We start from the raw sequence: 16,472 nt of genomic DNA, 5'->3' as shown, positions 1-16,472 counted from the left end.
ACCATATTTCTGGAAGCTCAAAGTATGGTGTGGGCTCTCAGCTGTGGTTAGCACAAACCATGGTTTGCATTATGTCTGGACCCCAGCTGGAATCATGGAGGGGAGATAACTACTGAGGCAAAATGTTATAAATGGAACACTGGGATTCAACCCTGATGACAATCCATGTTTCAGATTTCTCCTTTCACTCTATAATTCCAATGCTCAGGGAGACTTCACCCCTCCTCTCCCGCTTTTAGGAAAATTATTGCTTGGCATTTCAGCTGAACATGCAAACTACTGTCTGCACTTACTCTGCAAATCAGGATTAAACTCTAGTTTCTAATTGGGGTTTGCAGGAAGAGTGTAAACCATAATTTGTTAATTCAGATGAAACATAAATCAGTGGTGTACCTTAAACCAGGCTATTTACATCTGACACTAAATCATTTCAGTGGCCTTGTTTGACATAACACTAAACTATTATTACAGAAGCAGCTCAGCAAGTCTTGGGCTCACAACCTCCCCTGCCTCCCAAAATGATTGCAGTTTAGAATTATGTCTCAACTAGACAAACTGGTTAACTTTATCCATGGTTTACTAAACAGGTCTGGTTAAGGTTTTTTAATCAAAAATTTAATACCTCACTAATTAGATACCGTAAATAAATACAAACTAGAAGTAACAATTTTGTGGCATTCCAAAAACAAACTGACAGTAATTTTGTGGCATTTTAAAAACAGCAGCAGCAGAAGCAGCAAACTAACAGCCTTATTACGGTACTTGAGCCTTGGTGGGCAAAAGTTCAAATTCTAACAGTTTTTCTTGAACAAGCAAGCCTGTAGATTTGATCACTTGAAGTACAATCCATTTTATTTGTGTAGTCTTCTAGTTAACGCTTAACACCTGTCACATTATAGCTATGGGGTTTGGTTTCCACCCAGTTCGATTTTAAGTAATTCTTGTATCTCCCAGTAAAATTGATGGTTTTACTCTGGAGCTTGAGGGTATCAGTATGCAAGAAGACACAATGCTTTCACAAAATCACAGCCGCAGCTTATGGATTGTGTATATAACATCATAAATAAGTTGCATTATTTTATCTGTTCAGCTTTGTTTTCTTATTGTTCTTTCAGCTAATTAGTGCCAATAAAAACTGCATTTACACAGCAAAATGTGAATGCTTTAAAACAGGAATTAAAAGCAGGGGTAGAATATTAATAAGGATCTGAGTTGGTAAAAGCTTTTCTGAGTGTTTCTGGGAGTAGCTGAATGTCTTTCAGGATTCAATTTGCAATTTTGGACTCTTAATGGTTCCTTCTCTAGTTAAGAATCTTATAATGCATCTTACATTTATCATGGGGATACGTATTTTTAAAAGAAAATGTACCTCTTTTCTTATTGGAACCATTTATCAGTTATGGGACAAATGTGCTTTGAGCACTGTGCTTCACAACTTCTATGCACTTAGTTTTTATGGGTTTATGGCTTCAGATTGCAGCCCTGCAACAGTTTCAGCTCAGCAGTGCTTAACCAGTTTTAAACTTCCATTTCAATTTGAAGAAGCATTTGCTTAACACAAAATGGAGAGTGGGATGTGTATGTGCATGCATAGATGAAAATATACCTAGCTAATAGGACTTACCTGATATATACATTATCATCTGTATATGAATATTGATTTGAGTCTTCTCATATTTGTGGTTATGTAGCCAAAACTGGGGGACGCGGGTGGCGCTGTGGGTTAAACAACAGAGCCTAGGGCTTGCCGATCAGAAGGTCGGCAGTTCGAGTCCCCGCAACAGGGTGAGCTCCCGTTGCTCGATCCCTGCTCCTGCCAACCTAGCAGTTCCAAAGCACGTCAAAGTGCAAGTAGATAAATAGGTACCACTCTGGCGGGAAGGTAAACAGCGTTTCCGTGCGCTGCTCTGGTTCGCCAGAAGCGGCTTAGTCATGCTGGCCACATGACCCGGAAGCTGTATGCTGGTTCCCTCGGCCAATAAAGCGAGATGAGCACCACAACCGCAGACTTGTCCATGACTGGACCTAATGGTCAGGGGGTCCCTTTACCTTTACCTTTAGCCAAAACTAGACTCCAGCATATAAGATAGAAACACTGGCAAACTTGGGGTAAGATTGAGGTATGTACAAGTACACCAAATGGAAAGAAAATCCTTAAGGTAGAGTCCCCCCCCCCAATAGCCCAATAATAACTTATAAAATGTGAGTTCCAACTAGAAATTTGCTAATTTATACCTCCATCTCTTAGTCACTGTGCTATAGCAGGTCTCCAAGAAGAGATTCCAGATTTTTTAAATTCTTCTCCAGTACACATGTGATGTTGTATTGTATATAAATTAGGATCTTTGTGGGGAGACAGTTATCACAGGTTTGCTAGTTTGCCTCTTTATTCCTTTATTTGAATTAATATGAACTTGATGGGGTTTGCCTTCAGATATTTTTCATCCGCCGGCAGTTGAAGACTGAAATTATTCCAAATTGCTTCCCAGTTTATTTTATTTTGTCCACCTTGCGCTTCCTTACAGAAAGCTCAGAGTAGCTTACATGGGACATCCAGTTGCCTCTGTAACCTGCTCTGACCACCAGCTGTGGTTATAGTGTCATATAAGACCTGAGAGATCTAGTCCCCACTTGACCTCATGGGGTGACCATGGGCAGTCACAGTCTGTCAACCTAACCTACCATACAGGGTTGGTCCAAGGATAAAAAATGGGGTGGGGAGAAAACTATGTACACCACATTGAGCTCCTTAGAGGATAGGTGGGATATAAATATAAAAAGAAATTAAATAAATGACAAGAAATCAGATCCAGATTTGGTTCCCTCACTGCTGGAGGTATGCTTCTGAATTCCAGTTGCTGGAAACCACAGGAGGGGGAAATACTTGTGGGCTGTGCATAGGCACCTGGTTGACGGGCTATATGGGCCACTGGCCTGATCTGGTGGGCGTTTCATGTGTTAGTTAAGTCCAGTTCATTGTGAAAGTGTAGGTATTCAAAACCTTATGGTTTTGAAACTCCTAAGAGATTGAGAAGCTTTTAGGGTTTACTATTGCACTCTCTTGTGGTGTCTGAGCTGTGTGTTCCTTCCTGTTTGTGTAAATGCTGCTCACAGGCTCTCTCACAGGTTGCCAATAAAAATGTTAGCAGTTGTGTTTGCTAAGAGAACAATTAGCCACAGATAGACTTAACAGGAAAAGTAAACTGCTGCATAGACAGAGAACATGTTTTCTTAGCCATGCTAGACATTTTCATATGAAAAGTTAGACAATTGAATGTCTTTATGTTCGTTCTTGCCACCTGCATGCTTGCATACATATGCTGAAATTCACTGCCCCAGTATTTAGTGATGGCCATTAGCTTAAATGGCTTTAAAACAGGGTTCATGGAGTATACGTCTACTAAAAGCTGTTAATCAAAAGCTATATGGAAATTTCAGAGAGAACTAGTGGGTGAGGGATGAAACCCTCAAGCTGTGCCTCTGAGCTTCCCAGTGCAATTTAATTATCCTCTGTGGGAAATAAGATTTTGGACTAGATGCCTGATTCAGCAGGTCTGATCTTGTGTAAGAGCACTTATAAAGAAAAGGTTAAATTTGAATCTAGGGCCAAACCAAGTTAGTGAATAATGGGGTATCAATTTTTAGTAGTTTCCATCTCTTACCATCTCATTCATAGCAAGGGACATGGAACAGTGTTCCTTCTGAGGCACGGTGCCAGATATAATGCGAGTAGCCTCCTAACTGCTGTGCAGTCCTGCACTCCCACCCTATGCAATTTTAAACCGCTATCTTTCCTTTACTAGTATTAGCTAAGGTACAGCTCTGTCTCTGCACCAATGGCTTTTAAAGTTGTTGAGGTTTCAGGTTTTTTTGTTTCTCATTTTCTTAGATAAAGCTGATGTGAAGTCCATTGCATGAATACAATTAATGTATATGTTTTTGTGATGTGAATAGCAGCCCCACAGAAGCTTTAGCCTCTAGGTTATGGGGGGCTGGGCAAAGAAGTTTAAACTCTTTCTTACTTTACTGTGGCATAACAAAAATAGGTTTCTCTGAATCTGCTGTTTGCAATCAAGAGAAGCTTCTCTGCAAAATGCCTGCCCTTTGCACTATAGCACGCATAGCAAGGATTTATGTAGAAGTGTCTTCCAGATTGTTAGGCCCCAGCATTACTTAGCAATTAAGTCCTCCAAAGGGCACAAGTGAAGTTGCCAGTTTGCATCCTAGAGAATAAGTTTTACTTTTAATTCTCTTGTTGCCAGTGAAGTGGGATAGATGCTGTTCACTTGTGTTAATATGAATGCAGGCTAAAAATATGGCTACTGCCCAAGCACTGAAGTGATGTAGCCCAAACATCCTCACCCTCATTCTTATTGTATTATTAATGCTATGGTGTCAACTACCCATAATGCTTGCTATGCAGATATTTTATTTCTCTGGTGTTTAGTCAGAAATGTTCTTTCGGAGAGGAGGGGAGAGAGGCAGGGCTGACAAGTGACATCCCTACCTATGGATGTCGTCTCTGAAGCCTTACTAATGCGTCTCCTGGGGCATATCTGTGTATTCGGCAGAGTTGGGCTATCCATTTAGCCCCTCCTCTGCCACTGGGCCTTTTCCTCAAAAGCTGTGTGTTACGTTCAGTTGTCTGCAGATAAATTCAGATGTGCAGAGCCCCTACACGAGAATAGGTACTCACATACTTGATTTTCTCTGCAGGTAATCACACACAACTCATGAGTGTGGTGGAAATACCTGAGGTGGGGCTAAAAGAGTGGCCCAGCTTCACTGTCAATACAATGCCTGACACAAGTAATGCATGAATAAAAAGTTGAAGGAGCAGTCATGAATATGTAGTATATTTCTCCCCTAGTGTTACTTGCTTGGCTTTGTCATAAGTTTTTATCTGGATAACATGAAGCCCTTCTGTAAAATGTTTTCTTTAATGCTCATTAGTGTTGGAAACACTCTTTTTAGGCAACCACATGGAGCTAGTTTCTTACATAAGCAAGAAACCATGACTTGTCTATCTGTTTTGGCTTGGGTTGGACTTTATATTGATTTGATGCCACCCACAGCTTCCACACAAACTTTATTTCCCAACTGGCACATGTTCCTTGTTTTCTCTCAGCCATTAAAGAGGACTTGTGAGCTTTGTATTTATTTTTGTCTCTACCCAAGCAGAAGCAACAGCTGCTGTGGAGACGCTTAAAACCCGAGGCTGGGGATTTCACCAACAATCTCCAACTGTGAAGCCTAGCCATGTCATGTTTGGTGGGATTAAACCAAGCACAGTCAGTTTGGGGATTAATTATTCTTATTTCTTTATTGGAAATTTTTATAAAGGAGAGGATATGAAAGCATGATGGTAGAGCACATTCAGAATGCATCTACGTAATTTGGTACAAAGAATCTCTGGGGCATGCAACCATCCCTGAGGTAAAATACGACAAGCATTTAGCACTTTCATAGAATCATAAAGTAATAGAATTGTAGAATTGGGAGGGACCCCAAGAGTCATCTAGTCCAACCTCCTACAATACAGGAATCTCAGCTAAAGCATCCATGACAGATGGCCATCCAACCTCTGTTTAAAAACCTCCATGGAAGGAGAGTCCACAACCTCCTGAGGGATAATGTTCCACTGTTGAACAACTCTAGCTGTCAGAAAGTTTTTCCTGATGTTTAGTTGGAATCTCCTTTCTTGTGACTTCTCCTACTCTCCAGATCAGGAGAAAACAAGCTTATTACCTCTTCCATGTGACAGCTCTTAAGATATTTGAAGATGGCTATCATATCTCCTCTCAAGTCTCCTCTTTCCAGGCTAAAGATACCCAGCTCCTTCAACTGTTCCTCATAAGGCTTCATTTCCAGACCCTTGATCATCTTGGTTGCCCTCCTCTGCACATGTTCCAGCTTGTCAACATCCTTCTTAAATGCTGGTGCCCAGAATTGGACACAGTATTCCAGGTGTAGTCTGACTAAAGCAGTATAGAGTGGTACTATTACTATAGTACTAACACTATACTTCTGTTGATGCAGCCTGAACTATTGTTAGCTTTTTTGCTGCTGCATCACACTGTTGACTCATGTTAAGCTTGTGTTCCACCAAGTCCCCAGATCCTTTTCACATGTACTGCTAGTAAGCCAGGGGTCCCCCATCCTATATTTGTGCATCTGGTTCATCGTGCCTAAGTGCAGAACCTTACATTTGTCCCTATTGAAATTCATTTTATTAGCTTGCTCTAATAAATTCTGTGGCATTACCTACCCCTACAGTTTGTTGTCATCTGCAAATTTGATAAGCATCCCCTCAATTTCTTCATCCAAGTTGTTTGTAAAGACATTTTAAAATGCAATGTTTGAACTTTTAATGATCAAAATGACAAAGGCTTAAAGTAACATTGATTATAGTTTCTGGTCAGCGCTGTGTTGCCTTTCATCTGATATGGAATGAAATCAGTACTGAAACAGTTAAGATTTATATCAGAATTTTGAAAATCTCAACTTTTTTCTTAAGGAAAGACATGTTATTAAAAATATCTTTGTTTCTCACTATTATGATTCTGAACTCTCTGAAGTTCTGCATTAAAAAAAATTACATGAGATTTTTCAGCTAACTACTTCATAAAAATTAAGGTTCAAGAAAAGCATTATACAATTTATTCAGCATTGAAAACCATGAGGGAATGGGATCCCAGAGCTCAATATGTCTACTTAGATACAGGCAGCTATCATAGTGTGCATACTGTTTACTGCAGCACTGTGGGGACCAAACACTTGCAGTTGTGCCAGAATAATTTTGTACTTTTCAACCATAATGATAAGATGGAAAATTGTGTTATTACTATGTAAAGCAAATGGTACATGAAAGCAGCTTGAAGTATTGGGAGGAGATGTTAAACATGTGTAGACATTAAAGATATTGCTGAATTTCTTAAATGAGGTTGCCCAATCCTTGATTTACCCTTTCATCTTAAGAGATCTTTTTGTATTATTTGTGTATTCCATGGTATGTAAACTGCTTAAGAAATCAAAGGGTCAGCGATAGTTGCCTGAGTAAACATTATATTTCGGTACTGCTGATGCTACCTCTGCATGTTTTATGCTGGTATTCAAAGTATTAAAACATATATGTCCCCATGAAATCAACAACTATAAACTAGAAATCGTATTTGCAGAACTTGCTTCAAAGTTAACACTGAGTCCCTTCTGAAACTGATGACAATGGTTCACTTTGAGATAGAAAACGGCATACCTTAGTGAGCAAGACTTACTTTCTTTCCAATATCACAATCCTCTATCCTCATTAGTATGTATTTTGACTAACAGCAGTCTTGAGGGTTTCATTTAGTAATATCTTTAGGCCAAGTCTAGAGATACTGGGGATTGGACCCGGGAAATCACATGTAAATAAAAATCCAAGTTTGTTTATGCAACTATTCCTCCAATAATTCTTAGTTAACTAGGGTTAAAATAAAATGTCTCTGTCAAATACGGTACACACAGGTTACAAAACTTGGCAAATTCCATCAGTGTGCATGAACCATTTTTTACTATTATCAGAATTTCAAACTGGAATTTAGAACTTTAGAAATAAACTAATTGTATGAATTGAAAAAAACGGTCCCTCTTTTGTACCACCCACTTCCTCTGTGTGAATAGTGGGAAGTGGAATAAGATATTGGGCAGGTGTGATGGAAAAGCTCTAGTCTGCAGTTCCAGTCATAAAATGGATTGGAGAGGGTACTTTGTAGACTGTGTAATCCTATACATATCTACTCAGTAGTAAATCCCATTGACTTCAGTGGGTATGTATGTATGTATGTATAGAACTGCATCCTTAATAATTGTAGCTTCTCCCAATGCAAAGAAATTTTAGCTTGTGAGATCTTTTCATGTTAAGGTGAATGAATAGTGATTCCCTTTCCTTTGAATATATATATATATATATATATGAACTCAGTTATTCAGCCATTCTATCTCTAGCCCTAATCATAATGGATGGCTCCCTTGTAAGGCAGAGACCAAAACTAAGGCCAAACATGGTATTCTTTAAGGCAGGCACTGTTGTGCCGTTCATGGAAGGGCCTTTGATTCAGTGGGTGCCTCTACAAATGGAAAAGGGGAGCCAGCAGTATTGCTTTAGATGTGAAAGCAGTTTCTGCATATGTAAACACTGTGCATTTTATCTTCTTGTTGCAGAAGGCCAACAGTTGCCTTGGAATAACTTCACAAATGAATGTAATATTCCTGGAAACTTCATGTGCAGTAATGGACGTTGCATCCCAGGAGCCTGGCAATGTGATGGGCTGCCAGACTGCTTTGACAAAAGTGATGAGAAGGAATGCCGTGAGTGTCCTCTACTTGATTGCTACCTTTCATATTTTGAATAGCAAGACTCAGCCATGTAAAAATCAAATGCATTTCAGGGATTAGTATTCAACCAGTGTTACCATATTTCTTATTGGTTTGTCTAACTGAAGTGACTGTTCGCTTCTTGCTTGGTGGCAGTACAATTTATTGTAGGTTGACGAAGACAGTACCTTTCTGAAGGGCACTGCAAATTTCATTGCTGGGCTGGCAATTAAATCTGCGTTTGCTCTATCCAAATTTGTCATGAGCAGATGCAGTCTGTTTGAATATTTTTTGTGTCTCAAATTTGCCCCATATTTCAGTTTAACCCACATAATTTCTAAAATTCTGGAACAGGTTTACCATATTTTTCAGTTTGCATCTCCCCCTCCCGCTCACTTTCCTGGTTAGTGATGTGCAAAAGCAGATGAGCTTGCTGAGTGCAATACCTGCAAAAAGTGATCTGGATGAAATAGTGTAATCACATGATTTCACAACAAAAACAGAAGAAATGTGGATCAGTACTTCCCTGTAAACAACATACAGTAATTCAAAATCTCCAAATGCAGAGAGCAATTCATTTATGCAGAATTTCACAATCATACATAAATAGTCTGGTAAGTATTAGCAAAGTTGTGCATGCGACTTTCAGTCGTAATGCTTGCGTATGTGAACATCATTGTTCCTATAAATTCTGTGTATTGTTCTCCACAAGACTGCAATCCTCAGAATGTTCTCAACCCCCTCTTACGCCAAAGGACGGGGCTTAGAGCCACTCCTAGTCTCTGCTCTGAGGACCTAAGTTTATGACTCTTATCATTGGGTCCAAGTGAGAACAGCCTTCATTTCCACACTTCCTTCTTAGAAACACAGTAACAATTTTCACAATTTTTCTGTGTTCTTTCTTTCTGTTCTGTCTTTGGTTTGTCTTCCACAGAGACTATAAACAGCATAGGAAAGAAATCTATTTGGTGAATATTCAAAACTTGATTGACTTCTTTCTACTTTGATTGTGTCATTTCTGTTTGTTTCAATTGAAAACATTTTAGTTGCAACCTCACTTCACCTCGGAACAGGAAGAGAGGTTAAAATAATCATAATACTTCAGGGAGGAATTCAATGTTGCACTAAAATGATCGTTCTGTCAGGGCAGCTGACAGAACTTCAGCTTGAACTTAGAATGCCTTTTCTGCTTTTTATTTGTCAAATAAATGCATGTGGTCTTTGGTTAAATCTTTGCAAAATGCAAAATGAAACTAAGACCCAGCAAGCACCATGGGTCTTGCAAACACGTTTTCTAAGTTCTATATTGGCTGTTTAGGCAAAAACATTCCATGGCACCAAAACCACTACTGTGAGGTAATGTTTGTTGCCTAAAGTTGTGTGGCCCTGATCGCCTGACAACAAAGAATTAACATTAACAACAAAGAGTGGATTGGATTTCCTTTTTGGCTTACAATTGTATCTTAAATTAGGTGTTCTGGGATTGTCATTATGGGACCTGGGATAATAATCTCTGGCCAAGTTTAGGTGTAATTCAACATTCTTTCCATCCACTGTATTCAAGACCAAATCTTATCCTTAAACCCAGTGGAATACATCTCTCTCTCTCTCTCTCTCTCTGTGTGTGTGTACTCAAAAAGAGTACTCAAATAAAAAAAAAAGAGTTTAAAAAAGAGTACTCAAATATATTTTTATTTTCCTTTTCATATAATTTTGTTTATCTCTTCTTTGCATGTTACCTACTGCCTTGAAAATAAGCAATTAATGAAGTGTTTCTGAACAGTCTTCTTTTTTGCTTATGAATAAGTCAGTAATAGTCTGCCAGTGACCATAGACTCAATTCACAATATTCTTTTGTCACTGAGAATAAACTGGATCCACAAGGTTTTGGTAGTAATTAATATAGTATCTGCCAGTAAAATTTAAATAGCTGCAAAACCTCAGTTCATAAAATTCCTTTCGTCAGTTGGATTGGGTTAATGTCTTGGGATTTGTCAATTGATGTTTTTGCAGAACTATGAAAACCCCCCCCCCCCACTTTTCTAGGTGTGTTAGATTATTAAAATATATTAGCTTGGCCATTTTTCTTTCACCCAAGCACAGATAATCATCCTTTTTTGTTTTGTTTTTCCTTACCTTTGTCTGCTAACTTAACTGATCTCATGAATAAATTTAAAAATAATCCAAAGGAAAAGGAATCTGGGAAGCAGGTGATTCATTTCCTGTTATGCCCCATAGTTGACAGGTGAGGTACATGTAAACAGAAGAGACTGTGGTGATAGATTTTCAGTTTTAAATAACTCTGGAGGGCTGCAGACTTTCATTTTAATTTATTTTATACCCTGACTTTCTCATTACAAAATGATGGCGTAACTTGCCTTACAAAATGGAGAAAAATGGCAAGAGCTCTAGCACTGAGTAAATAAAATCAATGGGAAGAAATCAATCCACTGTTAACATGCCAGAAAGCCCAGAAAATTCAAGATGTAAAACTAGTGTTGTGAAATTAAAAGAATGTTTAAGGTGTGTGCTCCAAGTGGGAAGAGCATAGCATACTTAGGGTGCTGCACGACAGCCCTGCTTTGTAACTCACAGGATTTTACTTATCGAGTAGGGTGACTGGATCAGACTTTCCTGTGTAGATTGGCTGGAGGAAGATTTAGATAGCAAAAAGCACTCCTTCCATTATGTTGGGTCCCACTGTGTATGGATTTAAAGGTAATAATAACCAGCATCTTAAATTGTGCCTCAAAGCTGATTGGCAGCCAGTGTGATCAATTGCACTTGGGTCTTTTGCGCTTGACAACTTGCTCCCCACTCAGGAAGACTGGGGAGCATCATCTGTAGTTCTGAGCAGTCTCTAAGGCTAGCCCCTTGCAGAGTTTTAGAGAAACTAACCCTCACACTTACAAATTATACATGATGGTTGCAAGGTTTCCATATAACAATAAGGGTAGAATTGGCATATAAAATACAGAGGACATAAAATGGCCATGCTTCCATATTCTGTTTGCACTACCAGAGGCAGTATGCCTTGGAGCAACAGTTGCTAGGAATCACAAGTGGGGAAGAGTGGTGTTGCACTCAGGTCCTGCTTGTGGGCTTCCCAGTGGTCATCTGTTTGGTTACTGTGAGACCAGGTGGGCTATTGGCTTGATCCAGCAGGCCCTCCTTAAGCCCTGCAAGACATCTCCTATGATGTAGAACAGCATGACTTTCTAGGACTATAAAGAGAAGGAAAATTTAGAGCAAGCTTAAGGCAGACTCCCATTTCTCACATCAAATAAGACAGGTGGTCCAGTAGCATTTGATTGTAGCTTGTACAGATTCTGAGAGTGCAGTCGTGTTTATGATAGGAGTCGCTACAATGTCCTATTCATTTGTTGCTAAAATCGTGCCCTTTAGGAAAGAATTTCTCCAAAATGCATTGGGCCTGAAATACAGTTCATTTTCAGCACCTGAACTATTTGCTGTCTCACTGACCCGCCCCCCCGCCAAATCCCACAGTTTATCCTAAACCCAGATGATCAGATAGAATCTTGGCCTTTGTCTGCAATCTGACTACAGAGGATTAAGAAAATCCTCTTGAACAATTGAGGCTTAATGCCTAATGCATATACTGTCATCTTGCTCAAAAACTGAACTTTTGAGACTGACATATATATATATATATATATATATAGAGAGAGAGAGAGAGAGAGAGAGAGAGAGAGAGAGAGAGGTAGTAGTGGCACCCTCAGTTCCTGAAGAAAAACATTAACATCAAGAAACTGGGCACATCTATCTCAGCATGATTTAACTAGGCAGTATTGGCAAGGGTCAGGTGCACACACAGAGGTTGAATTGATCTAAGTAATAGGACCAACTGATCTTCGCTGATGGTCTACACTCTGCAATGAAACTGAGTACAGTCGTACCTTGGATCCCGAATGCCTTGCTATTCGAATGTTTTGGCTCTCAAACTGTTCCAGTTTACGAACGTTTTCTGGAACCCGAACGTCAGATGCACCTTCCGCACCTTCCGATTGAGTTCAGGAAGCTCCTACAGCCAATCGGAAGCTGGCACTTGGTTGTCGAATGTTTTTGGAAGTTGACTTGCGGAACGGATTCTGTTTGACAACCAAGGTACGACTGTATTCAGTTCATAAGTTTCTTTTTTTAGCCAAAGGCCATGACAAACTTCTAGCAACAGTATAAATAAAATAATACATATATCCATAATATGAGCCACCATCCATGATACAAAGAGAGAGAAGTTACCAGAGAAACCAACAAACACAAATCAAACTTGTTTATGAAACTGAGTAGGTTTTGCAACATTATATTTGCAACACTGTGGGATTCCCCTCCCCCAAAAAGAAACATCTGTAATTAAAAATGTAACTAAGTGTGTGACAGATCAATGTTACTTTTTATAGAGAGCGACTAAAATGTATCTTTTCCAATTGCAATAATTGGGGCACTTCTTTCTGTACTTGTTCAACTTTTCCCCCAGCACTCCAGGGTGTATTCACATGTATCTCTTTAAGGCACTGCTAAATCCAATCTGGTATTAGCTCTTTATTAACTGGCTTAATTAAGTTAAGCTGATTCCCCACAATCTTTTGTCCCTTATGTCATTGACTGCTGGGAAGCTGCCCCTGGAAAAGCAGTGTGTAGTCCCCATTCCACAAGGGGTAACTTAACCATGGATTTCTGTCTTGTATGTCTGGACGAAGTGGTCCTTATAGTACAGCTACAGTGATTATAAATTTGCCTCTAGACAATTTGTTGTGTTGGTTATTATAGACTTAAAACACCTCTTCTGATGAAAACTGCTGTGGATGTAACCAATAGAATTTTAGCATTTGAATAAAACGGGTGAGGAGCCTGTGACCCTCCAGATGAAATGCTACAATTCTATTGAAGAATATCTGGGCCTGACCTGCAGAGCGGTGGGAGATCAGCTTGAGGCCTCAGCAACCTGGAAGAGCAGTGGTATACAGGTCTAACAAAATAAATATATTTAGAATCACGTATACAGTTCTGTAGACTTGGAAGAAGTTCAGAAATGATTCAGGGATTGGAGCTTCTCTCCTATGAGGAAAGGTTGTAACGTCTGGGACTTATTAGTTTAGAGAAAAGGCAGGTAAAAGTTGATTAGATGTTAGAAGTGTAATAAATTGTGCATCACATGGAGAAAGCGGATAGAGAATCCCCCCCCCCCCAACTCTAGAACTTGTAGCCATCCAATGAAACTGAATGTTGGAAGATTCAGGAAAGACAATAGAAAGTACTTGTTTCTATTGCACTATGTTACACCATAGTTACACTATGGAACTCACTCCTGAAGGAGGCAGTGATGCCCACCAACTTGGATGGCTTCTAAAGAGGATGAGATATATCCATGGCAGGAGGGATAATGCTACCAGTGCCTACTAGCTGCAAGGGTTACCCTCTGCCTCCATGGTTTGAGGCAGTATGTTTCTGAATATCAGTTGCGGAAAACTGTAGGAAGTAAGAGTGCTGTTGTACTGAGGTTCTGCTTTTGTACCACTAATTGGCATCTGTTTGGTTACTGTGAGAGCATAGGGCTAATCCAGGAGGCCCTTCTTGTGTATAAGTTACATTAGCTGTACTCTTCTAAGGCATGACACTTCTGAAGTCTTTCGGAGTATCAGGTTTATGGCAGAAAATGTTTGTCTGGGTCACAGAATCCTTATAACACCTATCCCCAAATCACATTATTTTACACTAGAAATATGAGTCCAGAAGCTATCATTCCTTGGTTCACAATTTGCAATTAGCGGAATTGGAATAGTAGAATGGAAGGAATGGGCCAACATTACATAACTAAATTACTAAGTCCAAAAAGCTGAGTAAAATGGACAATTAGTCAGTGGCCTGGTTTATACATCACACTAAGCCAAATCATAGGGACACAGGTGGTGCTGTGGGTTAAACCACAGAGCCTAGGACTTGCCGATCAGAAGGTCGGCGGTTCAAATCCCCGTGACGGGGTGAGTTCCCGTTGCTCGGTCCCTGCTCCTGCCAACCTAGCAGTTCAAAAGCACGTCAAAGTGCAAGTAGATAAATAGGTATCGGCGGGAAGGCAAACGGCGTTTCCGTGCGCTGCTCTGGTTCGCCAGAAGCGGCTTAGTCATGCTGGCCATATGACCCGGAAGCTGTACGCCGGCTCCCTCGGCCAATAAAGTGAGATGAGCGCCGCAACCCCAGAGTCATCCACGACTGGACCTAATGGTCAGGGGTCCCTTTACCTTTACCTAAGCCAAATCATAGCTTGGTAAAAGCAGGTGGGTTGGGGAGACAGGATTGCAGCTGCTTTGCTTAGGTAAGTCATGGCTTGACTTAGCTTATTGTCCAAACTCAGACTTGTGATTTCACTTTTTCCAGACTAACCACAAGCTGTAAACATAGTTTGCCCTGCGTTTATGGCTGGTGGTTTGTACAGGACAGCTAAACCGTGAGCCTGAGTTTGGATGACACACAAGCCATGCAGTACAGCACTGCAGCAGAACAACTGGGATGGAGCACTTTACATATTTGTGCCAAGCCATGATTTAGCTTAGTGTGCTGTGCAAACCAGGCCAATGTATGGCAAATCCTCATTAAGTGCTCCTGGGTGTGCCACTTCAGTAATTCTCTGTACAACCCTTCATTTCTCATTGTTCCAATGTAGGTTAGTTTGACATCTCTTGAAATAGAGAACCTCTTAAATTCCTTTAAAATAGCTGTTGAGGTGGCTGCTACTAGCCAACAAAGTTGTGAAAAGTGTGTAGCCCTGGTGATTGGTTTTGCATCTTATGAAAGCTGCTTGTAGCAGGCGGAAAAGAATTGACCCTAGGTGGCTTTCTTCAATAGAAGCCAAGATTACTCTTGACACATGCAAAATCCCAAACAAAAGCCAGGATAAATTGAAGGAGCTGGAGGAGACTGTTAACTCTCTTGTTTCTGAAGTCTGTTCTGGTCCCAAGCACATTGGCCAGGCTTGTTCACGCAGCATCTGTCAGTCTGCAGTGAGAGGGCACCGAGGAGAAGTGGACCAGTCTCCAGGTCTGACTGCTGATCACATACACAAAAATAGGAAAGTATGAAAAGAAGTGTTAGGGAAACTAAGGTAAACCTGAGGGATAGGATTATATTGTGAAATATATTTTGTTTCTCATTTTGCTAACAGTATCTCTGGAACAGCTGGGAGGTGTTTTCCCAGAGTCCCAAGCACACATCACATCGGTGTTTAATTGTGAATCTTGTCTTCAGCTTCACTGGGAGTAGGATCCTGATCATGCTGCCATATTTAATTTCCCTTTGTGTTCTGTGTTTCATTCTTTACTCCCCCCACCCTTTCTTCATCAAATATAATCTTCTTCTGTCTAAAATAATCTAATAATATGTGAGCATTGAAAGTGGCTTTTGTCAGCTAATGAGCAACAGCTACTTAGAGAGTTGGTAGGTTGCTGCCTTTGTCAGCTAACGAGCAGCAGATGGTGCATTTTCAAAGTATGGCACATCATCCTAGCTTACTGCCTGACACGATAGGAGCCAAAATTAAAGCTGTACCAAATATCCAGACATTTCTGATTATAACCCCCCTCCACCACCACCTTGGGGGAGAAGAAACTTTTTTCTGCCAGTGCTGTATGCTTTCAGAAATGTGTCTGTAAACCAACAGTGACACCCAGTGACCAGCCACGTTTATCTTTGCTATGCATGACCATTGCATTTAAAGGTTAGAATAGCTAAGCAGAAATGGACTGAATACTAATTTGGTGCTTAATTTTGTGGTGCTTTTAGTGTAAGAAGGAAGGAATTTGTGAATGCCTTCACTGCAATCTGTTCTTGGAATATGAAAATAGAGCAGACTTTATGGCATTGTAAGCGGTTTCTTAAATATTCAGATTAAAATGAATAGTTGCTGATTCACAATGCACCTGAAGACTGCTTTGTGGGAGGGGTGGATGGCATGTGCATAATCTGTTGCTCTCAGATTCCAAGGTCTTCAGCCTGGACTACACATCCCTACTCTACTGTTGCTTCCTTCGGTCATGTGGTGATTCACCTATGGCAGCTTTGGGGAACTGGATCCTTCCAGCAGACTGGATCCTCATCTCCACACA

General features: G+C 40.2%; 1 protein-coding gene across 3 annotated transcripts in view; it reads left to right on the top strand.

Moving 5' to 3' along the window:
* LDLRAD3 (low density lipoprotein receptor class A domain containing 3) overlaps nt 1-16,472 on the top strand; it is a 124,775-nt gene that overhangs the window by 21,071 nt on the left and 87,232 nt on the right. For 2 of the 3 annotated variants that reach the window (XR_013980081.1, XM_080983861.1), the window contains exon 2: nt 8,203-8,349. The exons of the other annotated variant lie outside the window; for it this stretch is intronic. Coding sequence is in view for 1 of the 2 variants with exons in the window: in XM_080983861.1 (XP_080839987.1) it covers nt 8,203-8,349 (147 nt within the window). In the remaining variant the exon portion in view is untranslated. The remainder of the gene's footprint in view (nt 1-8,202; nt 8,350-16,472) is intronic. 3 annotated transcript variants of the gene reach the window in all.

The sequence above is a fragment of the Podarcis pityusensis genome (genome assembly GCF_964106645.2).
Source record: "Podarcis pityusensis genome assembly, chromosome: 1".
NCBI classification, from domain to species: Eukaryota; Metazoa; Chordata; class Lepidosauria; order Squamata; family Lacertidae; genus Podarcis; species Podarcis pityusensis.
Note: the sequence above shows the minus strand (reverse complement) of the source record. Positions and strands in the feature narration are given on the sequence as shown.